Genomic DNA, 26,627 nt, shown 5'->3' with positions numbered 1-26,627 from the left:
AGGAGGTGGAGATCAAAGGCTGTGGCCACCGCCCAGCTTGATGTGGGTGACAAGAAAACAAACAATCCTTAGGGTGATAAGAGGTCCACCCTGGAAGGGGCACAGACGAGTGGCTCCTGCCTCAATTTTCTCCAGAGTTTTCCTAGGAAAACCGGTATGAGTGGGCCCAGCAAAGAAGTGGGGGAGGAGGCAAGGTCTCTTGGGTGATGGAGCAGCTTGTGCAAAGGCAGAGTAGACAATTCACTCATTCATTTATTCAACTATCTGTTCAGTACCTACCATATGCCAGCCCCATGTTTGGTACTGGGGATACAGGCATAAACAACAAAAACAGACCCCGCCCCATCCTCACACAGCCAATCACGAAGATTGATGTTAATCAAAGAATCACACAAATAAGAAACGACAGGAGACAACTATGCTGAGAAAATGACTCACATAGGGAGTAAGGAAAGACTTCTCTGTGGAGGTGACAGCTGAGCAGAGAAGAAGCTGGCTGACATGGGAAGCGGGTTGGAATCGGTGGATGGGAATTGGGGAAGGAGGCCACTTTCCCCAGTGAGGAAACCAATGCCAGAGCTCTGGGCAGGAGGGGATGCAGCATGCGGAGACAGAGAGTGGGGTTGGAGGAGAAGGGAAGAAGCAGAGGCCACGTGGGTGAACCTGGACAGGTGTGGAAGGTGTGGAAGGTGTGGAGAGAGGAAGCTGTGCTTCTGCAAATGTGGCCTCTAGACCTCCCTAACCTTGTGTGGAAAATAGATTCTTGGGCTCTTCTCCAGCAACTGAATCTCAGTCTCTGGGGCTAAGACCCAGAAGGAAGGTGTGGTATTGACAAGCCCTCAGGTGGCTGTTCTGCAAGCCAGGTTTGAGAGCCATCCATCCTGTTTGTCCAGATGGGCAGGAGTAGCGGTCAAAGACCAGACCCTGCAAGTTGTATTTAGACTTAAGTAGAAGCACAGAGGAGAGGGCACATTTACATTTCGGAAAGATCATCCTGGATGTTGAAGGATGGGATGGAAACAAAGCAACAGTAGAGGGCGGAGTGCTGTAGGAATCAACTTATATGGCTTTCTGGAGGGGTTGGAACTGTGTGAACAAAAACCAGGTCTGGGGTTGGGGAGAAGGGAGAGGGGTCCACAGTAGGGGGCACAGGGATTTGTGGGAGGTGATGTGACCATACTGTATCTTGGTTGTGGGGTTGGATGCACAACTGTGTGTGTTTCTTAGGACTCACAGAAAGGTACACTCAAGGCTGGGCGCGGTGGTTCACCCCTGTAATCCCAGGACTTTGGGAGGCTGAGGCGGGCGGATCACGAGCTCAGGAGTTCAAGACCAGCCTGACCAACATGGCAAAACCCCGTTTCTACTAAAAATACAAAAATTAGCTGGGCATGGTGGCGTGTGCCTGTAATCTCAGCTACTCAGGAGGCTGAGGCAGGAGAATCTCTTGAACCCACGAGACGGAGGTTTCAGTGTGCTGAGTTCGAGCCATTGCACTCCACCCTGGGCGACAAGAGCGAGACTCCATCTCAAGAAAAGAAAAAAAAAAAGAAAGGTATACTCAAGAGGATGAATTTTACTGTGGGTAAGTTGTATCTGAATTTAAAAACAACAACAACAATAAGGCCAGGTACGGTGGCTCACACCTGTAATCCCAACACTTTGAGAGGCCGAGGCGGGTGGATCATGAGGTCAGGAGTTCGAGACCAGCCTGGCCAACATGGTGAAACCCCGCCTGTGCTAAAAATGCAAAAATTACCTGGACATGGTGGTGTGCACCTGTAATTCCAGCTACATGGGAGGCTGAGGCAGGAGAATTGCTTGAACCCAGGAGGCAGGGGTTGCAGTGAGCCAAGATCATGCCACTGCACTCCAGCCAGGGCGACAGAGCAAGACTCCATCTCGGGGGAAAAATAATAATAATAATAATAATAATAATAATAAATAAGAATGCGTTTATAGGTCAATGGAACAGAATCCAGAGTCCAAGCAGAAACCCGTACATTTCTGGTCAATTGATTTTACAAGGTACCAAGACAATTTGATGGAGGAAAGGATAGGCTTTTCAATAAATGGTGCTGTCATCAATTGAATAGCTACATGCCAAAAGGTGAATTTAGATCTTTTGCTCACAGGATGCATAAGAAAAAAAAACTCGAAATAGATCAGATACCTGAATGTAAGAGCTAAAACCATAAAACTTCTAGAAGAAACCATGAGAGATAGTTTTCATGACCTTGGGTTAGGCAGAGAACTTAAATATGACAGCAAAAAGATAACTGACAAGAGAAAAAAATTGATGTTAGACTTTGTCAAAATTTAAAATTTTTGCACTTCAAAAGCCACCATTAAGAAGAGGCCAGGAGGCCGGGCACAGTGGCTCACACCTGTAATCCCAGCACTTTGGGAGGCCGAGGCAGATGGGTCACCTGAGGTCGGGAGTTCAAGACCAGCCTGGCCAACATGGAGAAACCCCATCTCTACTAAAAAAAAAAAAAATACAAAATTAGCCAGACATGGTGGCGCATGCCTGTAATCCCAGCTACTCGGGAGTCTGAGGCAGGAGAATCGCTTAAACCCAGGAGGCGGAGGTTGCAGTGAGCCAAGATGGTGCCATTGCATTCCAGCCTGGGCAAGAAGAGCGAAACTCCATATCAAAAAAAAAAAAAAAAAAAAAGAAGAGGTCAGGCATGGTGGCTCACAGCTGTAATCCCAGCACTTTGGGAGACCGAGGCAGGGGAATCACTTGAGCCCAGGAGTTTGAGACCAGCCTAGCCAAACTGGCAAGACCTCATCTCTACAAAAATTATAAAATTTATCCAGGCATGGTGGTGCAGGCCTATAGTCCTGGCTACTTGGTGGGGCTGAGGTGTGACAATCACTTGAGCCTGAGAAGTTGAGGCTGCAGTGAGCTGTGATTGTGCTACTGCGCTCCAGTCTGGGTGACAGAGCAAGACACTGTCTCAAAGAAAAGAAAGAAAAAATGAAGCCAGGTGAAGTGGCTCATGCCTGTGATCCCAGCACTTTGGGAGGCTGAGGTAGCCAGATCACTTGAGGCCAGAGTTCCAGACCAGCCTAGCCAACATAGTGAAAACAGCCTGGCCATTGCTACTAAAAATACAAAAAATTATCTGGGCTATGGTGGTGCATGCCTGTAATCCCAGCTGCTTGGGAGGCTGAGGCACAAGAATCTCTTGAACCCAGGAAGTGGAGGTTGAAGTGAGCCAAGATTGTGCCACTGCACTCCAGCCTGGGTGACACAGTGAGACCTTGTCTCAAAAAAAGAAAGAAAAAAAAAAAGAAAAAAAAACTAGCCAAAGACTGGGAGAAAATAGTTGCAAATCATATACAACTATATATGGTTGTATATATTTTGGTTGGTATCCAAAATATATAAAGAACTTTTACACATCAATAATAAAGAGACAAATAAAAATGGGCAAAAGACTTGAATAGATGTTTCTTCAAATAATATGTATATGAATGGCTAATAACTACATGAAAAGATACACAACATAGTCATTAGATAAATGAGAATTATAATCACAATTATATACCATGTCATGTCCACTAGGATGGTTATAATCAAAGAGACACAACACAAGTATTGGTGAGGATATGGAGAGACAAATCCTCATATATTGCTGGTGGCAAAACTTTGAAAAACAGTCTGGCCATTTCTTAAAAAGTTAAACACTAGCCTGGGCAAAATGGTAAAACCTTGTCTCTACAAAAAATACAAAAAAAGTTAACTGGGCATGGTGGTGCGTGTCTGTTGTCCCAGCTATTCAGGAGGCTGAGGCAAGAGGATAGCTTGAGTTTAGCAGGTCGAGGCTGCAGTGAGCCGTGTTTGCACTGCTGCATTCCAGCGTGGGCAACAGAGCGAGACCCTGTCTCAAAAAAAAAGTTAATCATAAACTTAACACAGGACCCAGCAGTTCTACCCTTAGGGATCTACCCAAGAGAAATGAAAACACACACCTATACAAAGACACCTAAACATTTGTAGCAGCATTATTCAAAATAGACAAAAAAAACCTGGAACCCTAAATATCCATCAACTGGTGAATTAAGAAACAAAATGTGGTGAATACGACTCAGCAATGAAAAGGAACAAACTACTCTAGACGCTACAGCATGAACACATCTCAGAAAACATATTGAATGAAAGAACCAGAAGCAAAAGACCACATAGTGTATTATTCTGTTTATATGAAACATCCAGAAAAGGCAAAGTTAGAGACAGAAAGCAGATCAGTGGTTGCACAGGACTGGAATTGGGAGCTGGATTGACCAGAAACAGGTGGGAAGGACTTATCAGGTTGACGGAAACATTCTGTAACTGGATTGTAGCGATGGTTAGGCAACGGTACAAATCACTGCATTTTCTTTTTTTTCTTTTTTGAGACGGAGTCTCGCTCTGTCACCCAGGCTGGAGTGCAGTGGCGCGATCTCGGCTCACTGCAAGCTCCGCCTCCCGGGTTCATGCCGTTCTCCTGCCTCAGCCTCTCCGAGTAGCTGGGACTACAGGCGCCCGCCACCACGCCCGGCTAATTTTTTGTATTTTTAGTAGAGATGGGGTTTCACTGTGGTCTCGATCTTCTGACCTCGTGATCCGCCCGCCTCAGCTTCCCAAAGTGCTGGGATTATAAGCATGAGCCACCGCGCCCGGCCATATCACTGCATTTTCTTTTCTTTTCTCTTTTATTATTTATTTATTTATTTATTTTTTGGAACACAGTCTCACTCTGTCACCCAGGCTGGAGTGCAGTGGTGAGATCTCAGCTCATTGCAACCTCCACCTCCCAGGTTCAAGCGATTCTCCTGCCTCAGCCTCTGGAGTAGCTGGTGCGCCACCACGCCCAGCTAATTTTTGTATTTTTAGTAGAGACAGGGTTTTGCCGAGTTGGCCAGGCTGGTCTTGAACTCCTGGCCTCAAGTGATCTGCCCACCTTGGCCTCCCAAAACGCTGGGATTACAGGTGTGAGCCACCACGCCCTGCCTGGTTTAAAAAAAAAAAAAAAATGAGCCCGGGTGCAGTGGTTCATGCCTGTAATCCCAGCACTTTGGGAGGCCAAGATGGGCAGATCACAATGTCAGGAGTTCGAGACCAGCCTGGCCAACATGGCGAAACCCCATCTGTACTAAAAATAGAAAAATTAGCTGGCTTGGTGGTGGGCACCTGTAATCCCAGCTGCTCAGGAGGCTGAGACAGGAGACTCACTTGAGGCCGGAAGGCAGAGGTTGCAGTGAGCCGAGATCGCGCCATTGCACTCCAGCCTGGGCAACAGAGCAAGACTCTGTCTCAAAAAAATAATAGTAATACAAAAGTTAGCTGGGCGTGGTGGCTGGCACCTATCATCTCAGCTACTAGGGAGGCTGAGGCAGGAGAGTCACCTGAACCCAGGAGGCGGAGGTTGCAGTGAACCGAGATCGCGCCACTGCACTCAAGCTTGGGTGACAGAGTGAGACTCTATCTCAAAAAAATAATAATAAATAAATAAATAAATAGCCTAAAGGGACACTCGAGTGGGTGGCGTGTTAGGATACCATAGTGGTACTGTAGGCAGGGAAAAGGCAGTGAGGACTTGAGCAGACTCCATTTCCAGAGCTGCGAAATGGGAATAATGACGCCAGCCCCCAGTGAGAGGCTGAATGAGAAGGGATGTGCAGAAACTGTTGGGGGTACAGAGCCTGAAGAGCATCTACTGTTCTCCAGTGCAGGCAAGAAGCAGTTGCAAAAGACTGGAAAAAGCAGTTTAGAGCTTTGGGATCAGAAACATTTGTGTATGTAACTATAGGGCGGTTCCAAATGCCATCAGCGCCGGGCGTGGTGGCTCACGCCTGCAATCCCAGCACTTTGGGAGGCCAAGGCGGGCGGATCATTTGAGGTCAGGAGTTCGAGACCAGCCTGGCGAACATGGTGAAACCCTGTCTCTACTAAAACAAACAAACAAAAAACTGGGCCAGGCGTGGTGGCTAATGTCTGTAATTCCAGCACTTTAGGAGGCCGAGGCTGGTGGATCACCTGAGGTCAAGAGTTCGAGACCAGCCTGACCAACATGGTGAAATCCTGTCTCTACTAAGAATACAAAATTAGCCGGGTGCGGTGGCACGCGCCTGTAGTGCCAGCGACTCGGGAAGCTGAGGCAGAAGAATCGCTTGAACCCGGGAGGCGGAAGTTGCAGTGAACCGAGATCGCACCATTGCACTCCAGCCTGGGCAACAAGAGTGAAACTCCGTCTCAAAAAAAAAAAAAAAAAAAAAAAAAAATGCCATCGGCATGTTAGCGAGAAAATGTCAACTATTTCATACATCAGCCACACCCAACCCCATCCCCAGGATGCTTGCCCCACCACTTTCTCTTTCTTTTGTAAACTGAAAAGCACTTTGCAGTCTAAGATAGTCCATTAGAGTAAATGAAGCCATGAAGTCCAGCGGACACCGCGAGTGGGGAGTGGGGAAGCCCGGTACTCTGGGAGACCGGGCCAGGGAAGGAGGGTCTGGACCGGTCCTCCCAGCCCCTGCCCGGGGCGCGAGCTCCGGAGCTGCCCTACGACGTCAAAACGTAGCAGTGGCGGAGGCCTGCAGGGGGCGCCCGGACACCACCCTTGGCCCCGCCCCGCTCCAGAGCCCCCGCCCCGTCACGTGCCCGCGGCTCGCGTCACACCCGGAAGCAGGGGCCCCAGCGGAGCCGGCCGCGATGAGCGGGGAGCCAGGGCAGACGTCCGTAGCGCCCCCTCACGAGGAGGTCGAGCCGGGCAGTGGGGTCCGCATCGTGGTGGAGTACTGGTGAGCGGCCCCGGCTGGAGGACCCCCACCCTGGTCCCGCGGGCCGGACGGAGGTGGGTCCACGGGAGGCCCCACCCCCGAATCCCCAGCCCAGCCCCATATCTTGACTCCCCAGTGAACCCTGCGGCTTCGAGGCGACCTACCTGGAGCTGGCCAGTGCTGTGAAGGAGCAGTATCCGGGCATCGAGATCGAGTCGCGCCTGGGGGGCACAGGTGAGGCTCGCGGAACACCTGCTGAGTCAGTCTGTGCTCTAAATCCCAGCTCTCCCGCTTTCTAGTTCTGACATTGGCTGCTTTATGTAAAGTGCCCGCAGTGCTTGGCACATGGTAAAATGTCCGGCCAACATGAGTTCCCTTCCATAGGTCAGGGGGCGTCACAGAGGCCTGTGGGGAAAAACCTATTAGACTGCAATCGTGTAGGGTTGGAGGGGAGTCCTTTATTGAGTGTTGCGAGGGGCACACAGGCGAGGCCTCCCTCAGGTTCCCTGGAGTTTGACCCAGGGTTGGGGAATGGCTTAAGGAGCTACAAATGGGTCTCCAGTGGGACTGATGGGGGACTTGAAGGCGGAGGACCCCTTTGGAGGAACTCCTGACTTCTGCCTATGTTCTCAGTGTACAATTTATTTATCTGTTGATTTCTTACCAGGTGCCTTTGAGATAGAGATAAATGGACAGCTGGTGTTCTCCAAGCTGGAGAATGGGGGCTTTCCCTATGAGAAAGATGTGAGTACTTGCAGCGTTGGGAGGACCTCTTGGTCACCCTACCCCAACAGTGCATCATCCTATCATTCCACATCTCTGTCCTGTAGCTCATTGAGGCCATCCGAAGAGCCAGTAACGGAGAACCCCTAGAAAAGATCACCAACAGCCGTCCTCCCTGCGTCATCCTGTGACTGCACAGGACTCTGGGTTCCTGCTCTGTTCTGGGGTCCAAACCTTGGTCTCCCTTTAGTCCTGCTGGGAGCTCCCTCTGCCTCTTTCCCCTACTTAGCTCCTTAGCAAAGAGACCCTGGCCTCCACTTTGCCCCTTTGGGTGCAAGGAAGGAATAGAAGATTCCGTGGCCTTGGGGGCAGGAGAGAGACACTTTCCATGGACACTTCCCCAGCCACCTCATACCCCCTTCCCAGGATAAGTGCCCACGAAAGCCCAGTCCACTCTTCACCTCAGTAATACCTGTCTGATGCCACAGATTTTATTTATTCTCCCCTAACCCAGGGCAATGTCAGCTATTGGCAGTAAAGTGGCACTACAAACACTAATGGTAACTAGTGTGTGTTTTTATATGTCCGGTCTGGGAATGTGGGGGGGCACAGAGTCTGGCCAGCCCAGCCTTCGTGCCGCCAGGGTGGCTGTGCTGGCTGGGTGGGCTTTCTGGACAGCTACTCCTTAGGTCAGTGAGCTCCTCTGGCATAGCCAAGGCAAGGAAAATGAGTCCCACAGTAGACCCTGCCTCATGTTTCCCCCACCCTACCCGCCACTCTCCTCACTCACAAGGAGGAAATAACCCATTCTGGTGAGTGGCCTTAGGAATTAGTTCGTTCTAAATAAGAATGATCTGGCCGTCAAAGGGCTCTCAGATCTGAATCCAGCTTCCCGATCCCCCCAACCCTGAAGCTGGAGAACTGGATGTCTGGCTCCTCTTCCAGGCTTTCTGAAGATTCCCAGCCACTCCCTCCAGGAAAAGAGGAGTTAAGTGTAAGGTGACCAGACATAGGCTGGTGCCTAGCTGTTTTCCAAAATATATTTGCAAATGGACAAAGTGGGTGTGGAGAAGGACCCCCCACACCTACCTCCCCATACAACACCCATTCTCCCCCTGGGTCTTTATTTCATCTTTAAAAAAACAAAACAAAAAAAGTAAAAACTAAACAGAAAAGCACTCTGTACAAAAGCACTCTGTACTGACACCATTGCTGCTCTTTCCTCATGGGGGGCAGTACTAGGTCTCAGGGACAGTCTCTGAATGGGTCGCTCTTGTTCTTAGACACTCCCTTAGGGCCGCTTCCCCTCTCAGGCCAGCTTCCCTAAGGCTTTCAGTACCCAGGATCTGGAAGGAAAGGGCCAAGCTGGGCTGTGGCATCCACTGGACCCTACAGTCTCACTGGGCAGGGCCCCAGAATCCACCAAGACTCCCCAGTGCTGTTCCTCTTCCAACGAGGCTGGACCCCTTCCAGCCATCTGGGAACTCAAGCAGGAAGGAAGGTTCCTTAGGACAGGTTCCTGGCATGGCAGGTTCCCCTGGAAGTGGTCGGAGGGCCCTCCCACCTCTTGATGCCAGCAGAAGTCAGGCCTTCCCTGCTCCCTGAGGACACATCAGGGCTTCTGCGGACTTGGCCTTCTGGTTCACACTGGCACGTCCAGACCCAGGTACTCTGGGTTCTCTGCCGTAGGTGTCCCTTTGAAGGTGCTGGGTGGAGCCCCCCGCTCTGATGGGTCCTGGTCCCAGTAATAGAGGTTGTCGAAGGCTGGGCTGAAGGCCGGAGGAGGGTGGGGCTGAGGGGCAGCTCCTCCCCGGGGTGCCAAGTACTCGGGGTTCTCCACAGCACCCCCAAAGGCAAAAACGTCTTTGACGACCCCATTCTTCCCTGGGGAGAGAGTCTTGGGCCTTTCCAGAGTGGCACCAGCAGGTCGGGCAGGAGGCAGAGGGCCCTCTCGGGGCGAAGGGGGTTGTGGCCGAACATCTGGCTGGTTCACATATTCTGAAAGGCCAAGAGAAGATGACCTGTTAGGGGAAGGAACCCCGGTGTCTCTGCCACTCCCTCTGCCCCTACAGTGGACCCTAGGCTGAAGGTCCCCACCTCCCCTGCCCATCAGTCTCTCCGCTTAGACTGGACTCCATACCGGGCTGGAGGGTGCAGGTCAGGGGGGTAACGTAGCCGTCAGTCTCAGAGGGCAGGGGTACTGTGGGGTCCTCACTGTACCGCTGTAGAGGGCTGGGGTCATGTGCGGGGAGGCTTTGCAGCCCCTTGGCTGCCCCCATTCCCAGGTCACCATCAAATACATCGGAGCCAGCCCCTTCGGAGGGTGCCAGTGGAGACCTGGGGGCCTCCTCTTCTGAGGGCTCCAGCCCTAGCGTCAGGTCCCCACCGCCACTCTGGGGACAAGAAAGAAAGTCATGATGGAGGTCACTCATGGATCTGGGATGGGGACTCCATGGGAGGTGACAGGGTCACAGGAGAAAAACAGAGGTCACCTTTGGAGTATGACAGTCACCGTGGAGAGAATGGGGTCACAGGGGTTGGAAGGCAGTAAGAATTTTTTGTAGGGATAATGGGGTCTCCTTGAGAGGTGACAGTTGAGGGAACATCAGAGAAAGGGACCCTAGTCCACCGGGCTTGGGGGAGGTAAGCAGACGGCCACACAGTGTGACTGAGGGCACTGACCCTGGTAGATGAGCTGCGGTGCCTGTGGTGGACCATGCCCCCAGCACCCGGGGCAGGGTCTGGACAGAAGAAGCCCTGCTGGGGTACCAGATACTCCTCAGCATCCACCAGGTCCCCCATGTCATCATCCTCCAGCAGTGAGCGGTAGAAGGTGCTGTCCAAGGGACTGGCAGGGCCCAAGTCCTCATTCTGTGGAGGAAGGAGAGGCGGGATGGCGGCCCCTCCCCAGCCCAGCATGCAGCCTTCCGTGAGGAAGCCTTATCGCAGGTGAGGGGCCTGGCATGCTGTACTCATCTCCCCTTCCCACCCTCTGCAGGAGGGTGCTCTTAGCCACAGGCAGGGATGGGGCACAGAGGCCCAGTACCTGGATGACCACAAAGCGCTGGGGGTCCCTGGCCATGCGGGAGAATTCAGACACCAACTCCCGGAATCTCGGCCGACATTCAGAGTCAATCATCCAACCTGGGGCAGGAGGGAGGTCAGCATGCTAGTCCCGGGCCCTGTGTGCTTGCTGCCTCTCCCCTCCCACTCCCCCTCCAGTCTGGTCTAGACAGTCCCAAGGGACAGCCCAAAGCCCTCAGGTGGTAGAGAAGTAGTACCAGACTCTGGGGTCTTCAGCCAGAACCTTTGGGCATCTCTGCTAGTTTCCCTTTTCATTCTTTTTTCTTTTTGTTTGCTTTTTTATTTTTTTGAGATGAGGTTTCGCTCTGTCGCCCAGGCTGGATTTAAGTGGCGCAATCATAGCTTACTGCAACCTTAAACTAGGCTCAAGTGATCTTCCTGCCTCAGCCTCTCCCGAGTAGCTGGGACTACAGGCACACACCACCACACCCAGCGAATTTTTTTATTTTTTGTAGAGATAGGATCTCACTGTGTTGCCCAGGCTGGTCTTGAACTCCTGGCTTCAAGGGATCCTCCCACCTCAGCCTCCCAAAGTATTGGGATTACAGGCATGAGCCACTGTGCCCAGCTTAATTTTGTACAAGAGTGTTCCTCAAGAGTGGCTTTGGACTTTGACTGTAAAAGGGATACAAGAAGGTTTTGAGGCTCCTAATATACCAGGGCTCCTGGGTTTACATACATCCTGGTCCCCTTTCATGCCCCTTGGAGCTCCTCCACCCAGGACCTCCCACCCTCCTCCAGGCAGCCAGCACAGCTCAGCCACGCACATTTGACCATGATCATGTAGACATCAATGGTGCAGATGGGGGGCTGGGGCAGCCGCTCCCCCTTTTCCAGCAGGTCAGGGATCTCCCGGGCTGGGATCCCATCGTAAGGTTTGGCCCCAAAAGTCATCAGCTCCCACACAGTCACACCTAAGGCAAAGACAGGGTCAGGAGTGGGAGGGCCAGAGGGAGCTTTAGTGTACTGAGCCAGAGGTTCTGCTCAGGAGTCTAGCATCATGGCAGCGGCGGGGAGATGTGATGCCAGGAGATAGACTCTACCCGGTCTTTCCCTAACCCTGGGAAGTGCATAGACCCTGCAAGGTGGGGCACAGACAGCCCCTTCCCTCCCTCCACATGCCGAGGTGGCCCCATAATTCTCCCCATCCCAGCTCTCATCCTCCCTCCAGCCATGGCTCCTCACCCACCCCTCCCAACACCCTCCACCACGCACCATAACTCCACACATCACTCTGGTGGGTGAACCGCCGGCGGAGAATGGACTCCAGTGCCATCCACTTGATGGGCACCTGGGAGGGCAGAAGAGGAAGTCCTCCAACTGTGTGTTGTGGGGAGGTGGCCACTCAGAGTTCTCCCAGGGGCCAGACACCACTCCACCCAGCTTCCTCTGCTCCTTGCTCCTTCACCTAACCTTGCCCCCATCTGCATGGTACTCTGTCTCGTCAATGTCCAGCAGCCGAGCCAGCCCGAAGTCTGTAATTTTGACATGGTTGGGACTCTTGACCAGCACGTTCCGAGCAGCCAAGTCCCTGTGTACGAGCCGCACATCCTCCAGGTAGCTCATCCCCTGGAATGGGAAGCACCCATGTAGACCTTCTGGGAGGGCCTGGGCCTGGCCACATGCCCAGGAAGAGTCCCCATCCTAGCCCCTTGTGGACATAGGGGCTTGCTCCGAAGAGAACTGCAAAGAGCCCAGGTGCATACCTTGGCAATCTGCATACACCAGTTCAGCAGGTCCTGGGAGCCCAGGCGTCCGCGGTTTTCCCGGACATGGTCTAAGAGGCAGCCATAGGGCATAAGCTGTGTCACCAGCTGCACCGTGGATGTCAGGCAGATGCCCAGGAGGCGGGAGACATATGGGGAGCCCACACCAGCCATCACGTATGCTTCCTGGGGACAAGGGTACACTGAGAGGGTATGGAAGACCACACACCCCCAAACACCACACAGCCTCCCAACCATCACAAACCACAGCCATGGCCCACAGCCTGTGAAGGCTCAAAGTACCAGTCTGGACAACATGGTGAAACCCCGTCTCTACTAAAAATACAAAGATTAGGCCAGGCACGGTGGCTCACGCCTGTAATCCCAGCACTTTGGGAGGCTGAGGCGGGCAGATCATGAGGTCAGGAGTTTGACACCAGCCTGGCCAACATGGTGAAACCCCATCTCTACTAAAAGTACAAAAATCAGCCGGGCGTGGTGGCTCATGCCTGTAATCCCAGCTACTCAGGAGACTAAGGGAGGAGAATCACTTTAACCTGGGAGGCTGAGCTGAGACCGCGCCATTTCCACTCTAGCCTGGGTGACAGAGCAAGACTGTCTCAAAAAAAAAAAAAAAAAATTAGCGGGCGCTTGTAATCCCAGCTACTCAGGAGCCTGAGGCATGAAAATCGCTTGAGCCCAGGAGGTGGAGGTTGCAGTGAGCCGAGATCATGCCACTGCACTCCAGCCTGGGTGACAGAGCGAGACTCCAAAAAAATAGTCTAGGTTTGCGGGAGTCCTGTCTCCGCAAACCCCAATGAAGAGAGACCAGAGCCCAGACCTGCAGCCATGGGGTCCTTCCTGTCCTCCTAGCAGGAGAGGGTGGAGGGGCTTACGTCTAAGATTTCTTTGTTGGCTTTGGGGGATGTGTTTTCCCTCAACACTTTGATGGCCACTGGAATTTTCACATTCTCCCCATCAGGGATCCAGATGCCCTGGGCAGAAAGAGGAGGATATGAGTGAGAAGAGCGTGGGCTGGATCCTACCTGCCTTCCAAGAGATCATTACTTGTGCTCCAAACATCCTTCACCACCCTGGGGCTTGGCCCCGCTCCCTTCTTCTCACTGCCCTCCCCTAGACACTGCCTCCGGCTCTTGCCCCTCCCATCGGAACTGCTGACCACACCCCTCCAGGCACCGCCCCCATCCTCTGGGGCCGCCCACCCCAGGACCTGGCCCTGACCTTGTAGACTGTGCCAAAAGCGCCAGATCCAAGCACCTTCACCTTCCTCAGCTCCGTCTCTTTCAGGATCCGCATCTGCGCCTGGTTGGGCATCGCTCCGCTAGGTGTCAGCGGCTCCACCAGCTGGGGTGAGGGGGTGGTGGGTCAGTGCCGGGGGCCAGTGCAGACCCCACGCGGGCTGGGAGGCCTTCACCCCGCCTCACCTCCGTTTCCTGCAGCAGCCTCCGCATCGTGTACTTCCGGATCTTCTGCTGTCGTCGCTTGATGAGGATCCCAAAGACCACCCCCAAGACCACGACCAGCAGAATGCCCACCACCGCAGAGATGATGGACGTCAGAGGGCTGGGGGCGGGAGCCAGGGTCAGGGATTGAGGGCTAGTTTGGGGTGGGAGGGACAGAGGGGGCCCACGGGGGACATGAAGGTGTTTGGCAGTCGGAAAGGGAAGTCGGAAGGGTGACCCACAGGCTTGGACCCTCTCCTACTCTAAAACCTGCCTTGGTTCCCCACTGCCTCCACAATAAAGTCCAAACTCCTTGTAGGCAATCAGAACGCTCTCCGCATCTCCAGATTCTCTATACTCTTGCCCTTGGCTCTGTCTGGCTTAGGGCTCCAACAATTCATGGTGTAAAAATTACTAAGGACTCTGGGCGCGGTGGCTCACACCTGGAATCCCAGCAATTTGAGAGGCTGAGGTGGGCGGATCACAAGGTCAGGAGTTCGAGACCAGCCTGGCCAACATAGTGAAACCCCGTCTCTACTAAAAATACACACACACAAAAATTAGCCAGGCGTGGTGTGGGTGCCTGTAATCCCAGCTACTTGGGAGACTGAGGCAGGAGAATCGCTTGAACCCGGGAGGCGGAGGTTGCAGTGAGCTGAGACTGCGCCACTGCACTACAGCCAGTGCAAGACTCCGTCTCAAAAAAAAAAACAAGTCACTAAGGAGACTGTTAATACACATGCCCCTCAACACCACGGGGCTACATCCTGATAAACCAATTCTAAGTTGAAACTGAAAATGCATTTAAGACACCTAGCCTGGCTTACACGTGCTCAGAACATTTACACTGCCAGCAGCTTACAGTTGGGCAGAATCATCTGACACAAAGCCTATTTTATAATAAACTGTTAAATAAGTTTGTGTTATTTATTTATTTATTTTTGGGACAGGGCCTTGCTGTGTTGCCCAGGCTGAGTGCAGTGGTGAGATCATGGCCCACTGCAGCCCTGACCTCTGGGCTCACGCAGTCCTTCCACCTCAGCCGCCCAAGTAGCTGGAACTACAGACAGACGCCACCACACTCAGCTAATTTTTTTATTTTTTGTAGAAATCGGGTCTATGTTGCCCAGGCTGGTCTCGAGCTTCTGGCCTCAAAGGATCCTCCCACCTTGGCCTCCTAAAGTGCTGGGATTACAGGTGTGAGCCACGGTGCCTGGCTATGTAATTTATTGAATACTGAAAGTAGGGCTCGGCATGGTGGCTTGAGGCTGAGGTGGGCAGATCACCTGAGCTCGGGAGTCGGAGACCAGCCTGACTAACATGGTGAAACCCCGTCTTTACTAAAAATACAAAATTAGCCGGGCATAGTGGTGTATGCCTGTAATCCCAGCTACTCTGGAGGCTGAGGCAGGAGAATCATTTGAACCTGGGAGGTGGAGGTTGCAGTGAGGTGAGCCAAGATTGCGCCATTGCACTCCAGCCTAGGCAACAACAGCAAAACAACGTCTCAAAATAAATAATAAATAAATAAATAAAAATAAATAAAAGTGAAAAACAGAATGGCTGTATGGGTATTCAAGGTACGGTTTCTACTGAATGTATATTATTGCTTTTCCACCATTGTAAAGTCAAAAAATCCTAAGTAATATCATCGCAAATCAGGGGACCGTCTGTAGGCATACAGTTTTGGGGCCCCACCCCCAGAGATTCTGACTGCTGCATGGGTACAGGAATGTACACCCGATGATTTTGATGTTCTAGCCAAAATTTCCACCCACAGGTCATGATTTTCCACACCTCCCAGTGTTTGCATAAGCTGTCCCTTCAGCCTGTACCACCATTTCTCCACAGGGTCATCTTTTAAGACTCGGCTCGGCCAGGCGCGATGGCTCACGCCTGTAATCCCAGCACTTTGGGAGCCCGAGGCAGGTGGATCACCTGAGGTCAGCAGTTCAAGACCAGCCTGGCCAACATGGCGAAACTTCGTCTTTACTAAAAATACAAAAATTAGCCGGGCGTGGTGGCGCATGCCTATAATCCCAGCTACTGGGGGGGCTGAGACAGAAGGATTGCTTGAACCTGGGAGGCAGAGGTTGCAGTGAGCCGAGATCGTGCCATTGCACTCCAGCCTGGGCAACAGAGCGAGACTCCATCTCGAAAAAAAAAAAAAAAAAAAAGACTTGGCTCATCGCCAGGAGTGGTGGCTCACACCTGCAATCCCAACAATTTGGGAGGCCAAAACTGGAGAATCACTTGAGCCCACAAGTTTGAGACCAGCTTGGGCAACATAGTGAGACCCTGTCTATACAAAAAAATTTTTTTTTAATTGCCCACGCATGGTGGCACGCTCCCATAGTCCCAGCTACTGCAGAAGGATCACTTGAGTCCAGGAGGTCAAGGCTGCAGTGAGCCTGTGATTACACCACCACATTCAAGACTGGACAACAGAGCAAGACCCTGTCTCAATCACTCAATAAAAAGATAGCATATCTGGCTGGGCACGGTGGCTCATGTCTGTAATCCCAGCACTTTGGGAGGCTGAGGTGGGTGGATCTTGAGGTCAAGAGATTGAGACCCTCCTGGCCAACATAGTGAAACCCTGTCTCTACTAAGAATGCAAAAATTAGCTGGATATGGTGGCATGTGCCTGTAATCCCAACTACTCGGGAGGCTGAGGCATAAGAAGCGTTTGAACCCAGAAGGCAGAGGTTGTAGTGAACCGAGATGGCACCGCTGCACTCCAGCCTGCAGGCAGAGTGAGACTCTGTCTCAAAAAAATAAAAAAAAAGATAGTGCATCCGGGGATAGATGGAGCTCCTGGGTGTTGATCCAATATTCTTGTCACCCTGTCCTCTTCACACCCCCTTGCTTAGCACAGGGTCTGGTACATACCAAGCCTGTAACGCATGCTCATTTCATGGACAGATGATTGCCTAAGACAGACTCCAGTCTGTTTTTCTCCCCAAAGTCCTTCCCAAAGGTCCCCACTGCCCAGACGGTCAAGTCCCACCCTGTGGCTTGGGGATCAGGGCCCATGGCATCCAGGTCGGACCCCACCCTGACTCTAACTTGACCCCCTTACTCCTGTGCTTACTCAACAGCCCCCAACACCAGAACTTTGAAGACACCCTGGATTTCCTGATGCTTCCCCGTCCAGTGTCACCTTGCACCCCAATGCTTTCTACCTAAATGCAAGTGCAATACCTGCTCCTCTCTCAAAGCCTAGCTCAAATGCCACCTCCCACTCGAAGCCTCCCACCATCCCCAGTTAAGAATTCATCACTCCCTCAGTGCTGCAGCTGCACTCTTCTCAGTCTCCCTTGACTTCCAAGGAATTGAACTTTGCCTGTGTCCCTCACAAGGCATCAAGTTACTCCAGGGTATGGAGGGACTGGGTTTCCTAGCCATCTTTCCTTGCAGTCCCCTCCCCTCAGCATCTGAGCGGGTCCTCTGTCACTTGTTGAAGTGGAAAATGACAGCAGGTTCCACAGTGGAAGAGTGGGTGAGAAGGGACATATGTCAGGGGGTCCCCTCCCTACAGCAGTGACCACCCAGCATCCAGTAGGGGAGTGAAGGGCAATGAGGGGTACATCCTGGGGTCCAGGCCAACCTGGCTCTCTGCTCAGCGGGGCAGCCCTTGTCATCCAGGTCCACACAGCTGCAGGAGAAAGAGTCTCATCAATTCTGGGAACCACCCTCTTGGGAACCACCGTTCCAGCCTCACAACAACCCTGGGAGGGGTGTGGCTGGGTCATTATCCCCATTTGACAAAGGCAGAAACTGGGCTCAAGGCCATCAGTGCTCCTTCTACCACCCCACAAGGAGACTCCTTCTCTAGCCAAGGAACCGGCATGCCCCGCTCCCCTGCAGCTCCTTGTGGTGGGTAGGAAGCAGGGAGGGGCACCCAGAAGAGCAAGCCCAGGAGCTCAACTATTCCCTCCATAGAAGAATCCCAGGGTAAACCGATACCACTTCTCCAGAGAACGGTTTGGCAACACCTATGAAATATTATCTATGGCCCAGCAGTTCCTCCTCTGAATATAGACCATATATACTGTTTGCAAATGCTTTTTTCACTTAACAGAATCTTGCAGTGTTTTTCCATGTTCTAACACCGTGATCTGGATCTAGGATCCATATGGATCTGGACCCATATTCTTTTTTTTTTTTTCTTTTTTTTCCTGAGACGGAGTTTCGCCGTGTTGCCCAGGTTGGAGTGCACTGGTGCAATCTTGGCTCACCACAACCTCCACTGCCCAGGTTCAAGCAATTCTCTTGTATCAACCTCTCAAATAGCTGGGATTACAGGCACCCACCACCACGCCTGGCTAATTTTTGTATTTTTAGTAGAGACGGGGTTTTGCTATGTTGGCCAGGCTGGTCTTGAACTCCTGACCTCAGGTGATCTGCCTTCCTCGGCCTCCCAAAGTGCTGGGATTACAGGCGTGAGCCACCGTGCTCAGCCCGGATCCATATTCTTTTAATTTTTCTCATTTAGTTGTCTTTAAATTGAAATGCATGAATACATCCTTGTGATAAACATTGCCAGCACTGTATACTCTAAAAATGCTAACACGTGGACACTAGGGGGCATACAAAAGAGGGCTCACTTGTGTATGGAGCTCAATTGCAATAAACTGCAAAAACAGGGAAACAAGCTCAATATCCCTCAAAAACAAAGTGAAATTACGTTCATGTTACAGGTTGAGTAATTAAAAAAAAATAAAGATGGTAGATCTGTCTGTACTCACAAGAAAGGATACCTCAAGTCGGGGGGAAAGCAAAGTGCAGAACAGCATCACCACACCTGGCTAATTTTTGTATTTTTAATAGAGACAGGGTCTCGCTATGTTGGCCAGATTGGTCTCGAACTCCTGATCTCAAGTGATCCGCCTGCCTCAGCCTCCCAAAGTACTGAGATTACAGGTGTGAGTCACCACGCCCAGGCTCTTGACCATTTTTGGTTTACACAAGCAGCAATCTTATTTGACTCGACCTAATATAAATGTAGTATGTCTATACAAGTGTGCAGAAAAGAGCCCGGAAGGATGAACACACAAATCAATGCGGTGGTTCTCCCAGCAGACAGGAGAGACTGGGTGGACAGGGAGTTAAGTGAAAGGGCACATTGGCTTTGTAACATTTATACTTTTATGTTACTGAAAATGTTTATCACAAGGATGTATTCATGTGTTTCATGTGTAAAGACAACTAAATAAGAAAAATTAAAAGAATAAGGTAGATCACCATGTTAGAACATGGAAAAACATTTCAATAGGTTCTGGAAAGTGAGAAAAAGCCATTTGCAAACAATATGTATGATCTATGATTCTATTTGGTAAAAAGAAATATATGACTGGAAATGGTGGCTCACTGCTGTAATCCCAACACTTTGGGAGGCCGAGGCTGGCAGATCACCTGAAGTCAGGGGTTCGAGACCAGCCTGGCCAACATGGTGAAATCCCATCTACTAAAAATACAAAAATTAGCCAGGCAAGGTAGCACGTTCCTGTAATCCCAGCTACTCAGGAGGCGGAGGCAGGAGAATTGCTTAAACCCAGGAGGCAGAGGCTGCAGTGAGCCAAGATTGTACTACTGTACTCCAGCCTGGGCGACAGAGTGAGACTCCGTCTAAAAATATATACGTGTGTGTGTGTGTGTGTGTGTGTGTGTGTGTGTGTGTGTGTGTTAGAATGTGCACAGATAAAAATAACTGGAGAATATTAATATATGTTAACTTATATATACATATTAGAATGTGCACAGATAAAAATAACTAGAGGAAAAATATTTCAAATTATTAACAGTGGGGATAGAACTGCTAGGGCATTAATTTATATTTCATGTTTTAATTTTACAATTTTAACAATGTGTTATTTTTGTCATCAGAAACAAGATATGATAAAGGGAGAGTTGGTCCCCTTTTATAGTAAGAGCCCCAGAAAGACCCCTGAAAGGAAAGTCCTCCTTTCTGCAGAAAAGACCCTTGGACTCACGAGTGGGTGCAGTTGATGGGGCAAGGCTGGCATGTGCCCTCCTCATCTGGAAACTTCCAGATGGGCATGTAGGAGAGGTCAGGTTTCACACCGCTGGGGCAGCGGGCCACGCAGAAGGGAGGGTCCTTATAGTGGGCACAGGCCACACACTGGTCAGCCTCCTGGGGGGGGGCAGAAAAGGTTTGTGGGGGGCTGGCACTGACACCCCCAGGGCAGTAGGATCAGGCCCTTAGTTGGGTCCCCTTTGTGCTTCCCAAGGCCACCCAGCAGCAATTTTCACCATGCTCCTGGGACAAACACCCTTGCTCTTCACCCAGTCTCTGTGGACCCTCCCTCGGGGCCCTCCTCCAAGCTTAATCCTGGGAGGGGACTTGAGCCAGAGAATGGGAGGCACCCAGAGAGGAAAACGCATTACCTAAGGTGTAACAGCGAGTAACAACAGTCACTGCTCTGTAGAAAGCCTTTCCCGTGCTTCACTGTGCCAAGCCCTGTTTAATTTCATTCTTGCCACACCCCAGCAAGGTAGCTGTTATTACAATACCCATTTTAGGAATAAAAAACCAAGGCTGGAAGCAGGACCTGGGTCTGAATCCAGGTAGTCTGACGCCTGAGCCCACAGGGCTAACCACCCTAGCACAGCCACAGTCACAGCCACAAACACAGACCTCCTTAGAACCTTTTCATAGGGTTCCCGGGCCCCAGGGTCCCCGGGGCCCCTTTCCTGCCACTCTGCTGCTGTTCAGGTCTGAGTGCTGAGCCCTCTCCGGGGATATTTTACCAGACAGCAGCACACCCTACCGCATCTCGCCATCCTGCCAGGTCCCTGGCAATCCCCCTCGCTGACCCCTCCACCCAGCTCTGAGCCCGCCAGCAGCTCACCGGTCCAAAACAGGTCACTGAGCCATTCTGGGGCTGACACTCGGGGTGGCATGGCAAACAGTGCCTGGCATTCACATACTCCCTGGGAAGCCTGAGAGAAGGGACAGTGGTGAGGGGGTCTGAGAGGAGCCCCATGCACCCCTCCAGCCACCCCTCTCCTCCGCCCCTCATACCCCTGCAGTACTCGGCATTCCTCCACGCACTCCTGGCCCCGAAGGAACTGGCTGCAGTTGACACACTGGGTGGGCCCTGGACCCCAGCAGTGCCCTCGGGCGCACAGCTGGTGGCAGGCCAGGCCCTCGCCCACTGCAGTGAGGAGGAAGGGACCGCAGGGGACTTTTAGGGGAGGCCCCAGGTCCAAGTGAACCAGGGAACTGGCTGTGGGCATGGCTCTGGGCTGGAGGGGTGGGGACAGGTGGGGCTGATGTAGGGAGAGGAAGAGTTCTGAGATTTCAGAAACAGAGGGGGAGGGAAGGATGCCAAGGCAGGTAGGACCCAGCTACAGAAGCCATGCCAAGAGGCCAAGCCAGCCAGAGCTGTGCTGAGTCAAGAAGGGTGCACAGGGACGGGCAGTCTGCACAAGTCCAAGAACGCTGCTGCCAGGGCCCTGTGGGCACTGCTGTGTGCTGGCAGATGGGGAGCGCACACACTGGGCTCCCTGTCTTACCACACTCGTCCTCTGGCCGGTTGGCAGTGTGGAGCAGGGCTTGGTGCGGGTTCCGGAAGAGCTGGTCCCAGGGCACCGTGTGCACGAAGCAGAGGCGGGTGTTATGGTGGATGAGGGCCAGTCCACTGCCCAGTTCCCGCAGCGAGCGCAGCCCCAGCCAGCTGATGCCCAGCCCTTGCAGGGTCAGCGAGTAGGCGCCACTATGGGAGAAAGGTGGGCACCTTACCACGGACCCCTTCCCGGTCAGCAAAGGCTAGTCTCATCTTCCTCCATCCCCAGCACACTCTGCAGACTTTCATGGAAAGGTTACTGCTGTGTCCCAGGGGAACAGGAGTACTCCCTCAGGCCCAAAGCTTCCCACAGGGACTCCTCTCTGGGACTCCTCCCCATCAAGCCCCCTCTTAGTGCTCACTTGTGCAGAATTCGTCCCCGGATTACTTGCAGGTTCTGGAAGACGCTGAGGTCAGACAGGCTGTCTGGCCATGCTGAGATGTATAAGTAACCTGCAGGCAGAGGGTGAGATTCAGGGAGTGGGGACAGGACAAGGACTCCCAGCCCCTGCAGAGCAGGATGCAGAGACAGAGCCCACCTGTGATCTCTTCCAGAGTCTCAAACACTTGGAGCTGCTCTGGCTGGAGCGGGGCGGTGTTGGAGGCTGGGTCCCTGGAGGGATCAGGAGAGGAGTCAGCAGAGCCAGGAACACGGTGGACATCACTCCCAGCACTGGCCATGCCAGCCACTCCCCACCACGAATGCCTTCACTCAAACCCTTTGCCCATCGAGCCCAGCTGTTCCCATCCTGGGCTTCAAAGCCCAGGCCTTAGTTTGGCAACATCTATCAAAACAGTATTTATATCCTTTGATCTAGAAATCTTATTTCTGCCCGGGCGCAGTGGCTCACGCCTGTAATCCCAGCACTTTGGGAAGCCGAGGCGGACGGATCACGAGGTCAGGAGATGGAGACCATCCTGGCCAACATGGTGAAACCCCATCTCTACTACAAATACAAAAATTAGCTGGGTGTGGTGCCGCGCACCTATAGTCCCAGTTACTCGAGAGGCTGAGGCAGGAGAATCACTTGAACCCGGAAGGCAGAGGTTGCAGTGAGCCGAGATCACACTACTGCACACCAGCCTGGTGACAGAGTGAGACTCCGTCTCAAAAAAAAGAGGAACGCTTATTTCTAGGCATGTGGCCTAGGGAGACACTGGCCCATGTTCCCAGAGCCACATACAAGGTGGAACTCTTTGTAAGATTGAAAATGGAACATGATCTAAATGTCTATTAATAAATAGGGGAGCTGTTAAATAAAACCCTGAGCCACCCAGCCACATAATAAAAACCAACATTTAGGAGCACTTAGTATCTGCCAGGCACTGTTCTAAGAGCTTCACAAATATTAACTCATTCAAACTTTATATCATCTGGCCAGGCATGGTGGTACAACCATCTTATGAGGTTGGGACTGTTCTTGCCCCCACTTTACAGGTGAAGAAACTAAGGCACAGCACAAGGGTCACATGCCTAGTAAGTGGTAGAGCCGGGTTTCAAACCCAGGCAGTCTGGCTCCCAAGTCCGGGCTCTTAGCTGCCTCTCCTTGCCACCACCTGCTCTGCAGCTATTGAAAGAATGAGGCAGTTCGACAGGAACTGTCATGACCAGCTCTCAAAGCTAGGTGCAGACAGTGCTCCCCATATGTTCCCATTTACAGAAACCAACCTCCCCACCAAAACGATGAAAATCACACTTCACTGTGTGTGTGTGGACAGATGCATAAACGGTCTAGGTGAACACACACACTGTTAACCATGGTCCCCTCTGGAAAGGGGAGTGGAGGTAAAGGAAGTGTGAAAGGGAATTCTTTTTTTTTTTTCTGAGACAGGGTCTCATTCTGTCACCCAGGCTGGAGTACAGTGGCATGATCTCAACCCACTGCAACCTCCACCTCCCAGGCTCAGGTGATTCTCCCACCTCAGTCTCCCTAGTAGCTGAGACTACAGGTGCGTACCACCATGCCCGGCTAATTTTTTGTGTTTTTTGTAGAGATGGGATCTCACTATATTGCCTACGCTGGTCTTGAACTCCTGGGCTCAAGCAATCTTCCTGCTTCAGCCTCCCAAAGTGCTGGGATTATAGGAGCACCACCGCACCTGACCCTTTTTTTTTTTTGAGACAGGGTCTCACTCTGTCACCCCAGGCTGGAGTGCTGTGGCGAATCTCAGCTCACTGCAACCTCCACCTCCCGAGTTTATGCGATTCTCCTGTCTCAGCCTCCCAAGTAGCTGGGACTACAGGTGCATGCCACCAAGCCTGGCTAATTTTTTATATTTTTAGTAGAGATGGGGTTTCACCATGTTGGCCAGGCTGGTCTTGAACTCCTGACCTCAAGTGATCTGCCTGCCTCGGCCTCCCAAAGTGCTGGGATTACAGGATGAGCCATCTTGCCTGGCCCCATTTCATTTTTTATTGAAGTATAACTTATATACAATAAAATGCACCGGGCGTGGTGGCTCACGCCTGTAATCCCAGCACTTTGGGAGGCTGAGGCAGGCGGATCACGACGTCAAGAGATCGAGACCATCCTTGCCAACATGGTGAAACCCTGTCTCTATTAAAAATACAAAAATTAGCTGGGCGGCCAGGTGCGATGGCTCACGCCTGTAATCCCAGCACTTTGGGAGGCCGAGGCGGGCGGATCACGAGGTCAGGAGATCCAGACCATCCTGGCTAACATGGAGAAACCCTGTCTCTACTAAAAATACAAAAAAAATTAGCTGGCCATGGTAGCGGGTGCCTGTAGTCCCAGCTACTCAGGAGGCTGAGGCAGGAGAATGGCATGAACATGGGAGGCGGAGTTTGCAGTGAGCCAAGATCGCGCCACTGCACTCCAGCCTGGGTGACAGAGCAAGACTCCATCTCAAAAAAAAAAAAAAAAAAATCAGCTGGGCATGGTGGCACACACCTGTAGTCCCAGCTACTCAGGAGACTGAGGCAGGAGAATTGCTTGAACCCAGGAGGCGGAGGTTGCAGTGAGCCGAGATTGTACCACTGCACTCCAGCCTGCTGACAGAGCGAGACTCCATCTCAAAAAATAAAATGAAATAAAACAAAAATAAAATAAATAAAATGTACAGACTCTTAGCATACAGTTTAATGAGTTTTGACAAATGGATTCACTCATGTATCCACTACCCCAATCAATATACAGAACATTTCTATTACCCCAGAAATGTCCTTGTGTCCCTCCCTTTTGAGGCCCCCCACCCTAGGGCAACCACCGTTCTGATCTCTCCCACTACAGAGTGTTTTTTTCTGTTCACAGCCTCACATAAAGGGGATCAGACAGTATGGAATCTTGTCTCTGGCTTCTTTTGCTCAATGTAATGTTTCTGAGATTCATTCATGATGTATCGGTAGTTCGTTTCCTTTGGTTGCTAAGTAGAACTTCACCAAATGGATACACTGCCACTTGGTTATTCCTTCACCTAGTGATGCACATTTGAGTTATTTCCAATTTGGGGATATTTTGAATAAAGCTGCTATGAACTCAAGGGGAATTTTACTTTATCTATATGGTCTGACCTCCATACAAGTCCTTGTTCATGGATAGCATGTCATTTACAAAAATAACCACCCCCACCCCAAAGGCCCTGTTCCCTCTGGTCTCCCATCTGCTTTCTTTGCATTCTTGGCCCCCCCACTTCTGTCTCCTGCCATCCCCAAGAGATGCTGCCACATCTGGATCCTCAGGACTCTGCCTGCCCTGACACTGTCTCAGGCCATCGTGCCCACTCTTACCCATCAAAGCTCTCCGGCAGAAATGCCAGGCTCCCAAAGATCTTCTTGCAGCCAGCAAACTCCTGGATATTGGCACTGGTGACTGCCCTCACCTCTCGCAAGTGCTCCATGCCCAGACCATAGCACACTGAGGGGGTGGGGGTGGGTGGGCAAGGGGCCGTCTCAGCCTTCACACTGGGACAGGTCAACAGCCGCATGGGCATCAAGGTCCAGGCCCCTCCCCACACTGACAGGGGATATAGGGACACTTGTAGGGCTGAGGGGGGCCAGGGGTAGACAGTAGAAGGCAGAGACTGGGTCCCAAGAGGGTCTGAGGAAGGATGGGACAGGGTGGGCTGGGCCAGGCTGCATGAGCAGAGGGACAGGAACGGCAGCTGGCCTCAGGGGCAGTGAGTGGGTACCTCGGGCACAGGGCTTGCTGCACTTCTCACACCGCTGTGTTCCGTCCTCTGCTGTCACCTCTTGGTTGTGCAGGGGGCAAACGAGGGTGCAGGATCCCACGTCCGTAGAAAGGTAGTTGTCTAAGGAGATCAGGAACATGTAGCCACATACTCTGGCCCTTCGTGCACCACCATGAGCAGCATTACCGTGGCCAGGCACAAGAAGAATAATATCAACCAATACTTAAATGCCCTACCACACATCAGCACCTGACATCCATTTACTCCTCACAACAACCAGATGGGATCAGCACTGTGAGATTCCCATTTTGCAAAAAGGGAGACCAAAGCAGAGAGTTCTGTAAATTATTCAAGGTCATTGTGCTAGTGAGTGGAGGAGCGAGGATTTGAACCCAAATGGTCTGGCTCTACATTTTGTCCTCTCCCTAACACAGTCAGCCAGGATCTGAAGGCCCACTCCTGTTCCTGTGAGAGGAGGAAAGAGGTTCCCCAGGTGTGAGCCCAGTCCATAAATGCCCATCAGTAAATAGGTGATCTGTTAAATAAAACTGAGCTAGGCTGGGCACGATGGCTCACACCTGTAATCCCAGCACTTTGGGAGACCAAGGCGGGTGGATCACTTGAGGTCAGGAGTTGGAGACCAGCTTGGCCAACATAGTGAAACTCCATCTCTACTAAAAATACAAAAATTACCCAGCCATGGTGGTGCAAGCCTGTAGTCCCAGCTACTCAAGAGTCTGAGGCACAAGAATTGCTTGAATGCGGAAGGCAGAGGTTGCAGTGAGCCAAGATTGCACCACTGCACTCCAGCCTGGGCAACAGAGTGAGACTCTGCCAAAAAAAAAAAAAAAAAAAAAAAAAAAGTCCGTGTGCAGTGGCTCACGCCTGTAATCCCAGCACTTTCGGAGGCAGAGGCAGGTGGATCGCCTGAAGTCAGGAGTTTGAGACCAGCCTGGCCAATGTGGTGAAACGCTGTCTCTACTAAAAATACAAAATTTAGCCAGGCATGGTGGTGGGCGCCTGTAATCCCAGCTACTCAGGAGGCTGAGACACAAGAATAGCATGAACCTGGGAGGCAGAGGTTGCAGTGAGCTGAGATCTCGCCACTGCGATAGAGCTAAACTCAGTCTTAAAAACAA

General features: G+C 51.8%; 2 protein-coding genes across 7 annotated transcripts in view; one reads left to right on the top strand and one right to left on the bottom strand.

Moving 5' to 3' along the window:
* The first annotated feature begins 6,660 nt into the window (after positions 1 to 6,660).
* On the top strand, positions 6,661 to 8,052 carry MIEN1 (migration and invasion enhancer 1). The gene is made up of 4 exons (XM_032163493.2): positions 6,661 to 6,792; positions 6,908 to 7,005; positions 7,439 to 7,515; positions 7,602 to 8,052. Exons 1-4 carry the CDS (start codon positions 6,704 to 6,706, stop codon positions 7,683 to 7,685), a joined length of 348 nt encoding a protein of 115 aa, XP_032019384.1. The 5' UTR covers positions 6,661 to 6,703; the 3' UTR covers positions 7,686 to 8,052.
* A 202-nt stretch (positions 8,053 to 8,254) lies between these two features.
* ERBB2 (erb-b2 receptor tyrosine kinase 2) overlaps positions 8,255 to 26,627 on the bottom strand; it is a 43,414-nt gene continuing 25,041 nt past the window's right edge. For 3 of the 6 annotated variants that reach the window (XM_032163488.2, XM_058445310.1, XM_032163487.2), the window contains 20 exons: positions 25,489 to 25,608; positions 25,088 to 25,214; positions 21,879 to 21,952; positions 21,702 to 21,792; positions 21,290 to 21,489; positions 20,796 to 20,928; positions 20,623 to 20,713; positions 19,744 to 19,904; positions 17,358 to 17,405; positions 13,730 to 13,868; positions 13,527 to 13,649; positions 13,181 to 13,279; positions 12,285 to 12,470; positions 11,992 to 12,147; positions 11,794 to 11,869; positions 11,346 to 11,492; positions 10,541 to 10,638; positions 10,177 to 10,365; positions 9,635 to 9,887; positions 8,255 to 9,492 (listed from right to left, as the gene is read on the bottom strand). In XM_032163488.2, coding sequence (XP_032019379.1) covers positions 9,137 to 9,492; positions 9,635 to 9,887; positions 10,177 to 10,365; positions 10,541 to 10,638; positions 11,346 to 11,492; positions 11,794 to 11,869; positions 11,992 to 12,147; positions 12,285 to 12,470; positions 13,181 to 13,279; positions 13,527 to 13,649; positions 13,730 to 13,868; positions 17,358 to 17,405; positions 19,744 to 19,904; positions 20,623 to 20,713; positions 20,796 to 20,928; positions 21,290 to 21,489; positions 21,702 to 21,792; positions 21,879 to 21,952; positions 25,088 to 25,214; positions 25,489 to 25,608 — 2,867 coding nt within the window. In that variant the 3' untranslated portion in view covers positions 8,255 to 9,136. Of the gene's footprint in view, positions 9,493 to 9,634; positions 9,888 to 10,176; positions 10,366 to 10,540; positions 10,639 to 11,345; positions 11,493 to 11,793; positions 11,870 to 11,991; positions 12,148 to 12,284; positions 12,471 to 13,180; positions 13,280 to 13,526; positions 13,650 to 13,729; positions 13,869 to 17,357; positions 17,406 to 19,743; positions 19,905 to 20,056; positions 20,159 to 20,622; positions 20,714 to 20,795; positions 20,929 to 21,289; positions 21,490 to 21,701; positions 21,793 to 21,878; positions 21,953 to 25,087; positions 25,215 to 25,488; positions 25,609 to 26,627 lie in introns of all 6 variants that reach the window. The other 3 variants (XM_058445313.1, XM_058445312.1, XM_058445311.1) reach the window with 3 other exon arrangements.

Source organism: Hylobates moloch, unplaced genomic scaffold, assembly GCF_009828535.3.
Source record: "Hylobates moloch isolate HMO894 unplaced genomic scaffold, HMol_V3 SCAFFOLD_10, whole genome shotgun sequence".
Lineage (NCBI taxonomy): Eukaryota > Metazoa > Chordata > Mammalia > Primates > Hylobatidae > Hylobates > Hylobates moloch.
The sequence above is the reverse complement of the archived record's forward strand: the minus strand, read 5'-3'. Positions and strand labels throughout refer to the sequence as shown.

Coding starts and splice junctions, on each gene's coding strand:
- MIEN1 (XM_032163493.2), top strand. CDS start 6,704: ATGAGCGGGGAGCCAGGGCAGACGTCCGTAGCGCCCCCTCACGAGGAG. Junction 7,006..7,438: donor GTCGCGCCTGGGGGGCACAG/GTGAGGCTCGCG, acceptor ATTTCTTACCAG/GTGCCTTTGAGATAGAGATA. Junction 7,516..7,601: donor GCTTTCCCTATGAGAAAGAT/GTGAGTACTTGC, acceptor TCTGTCCTGTAG/CTCATTGAGGCCATCCGAAG.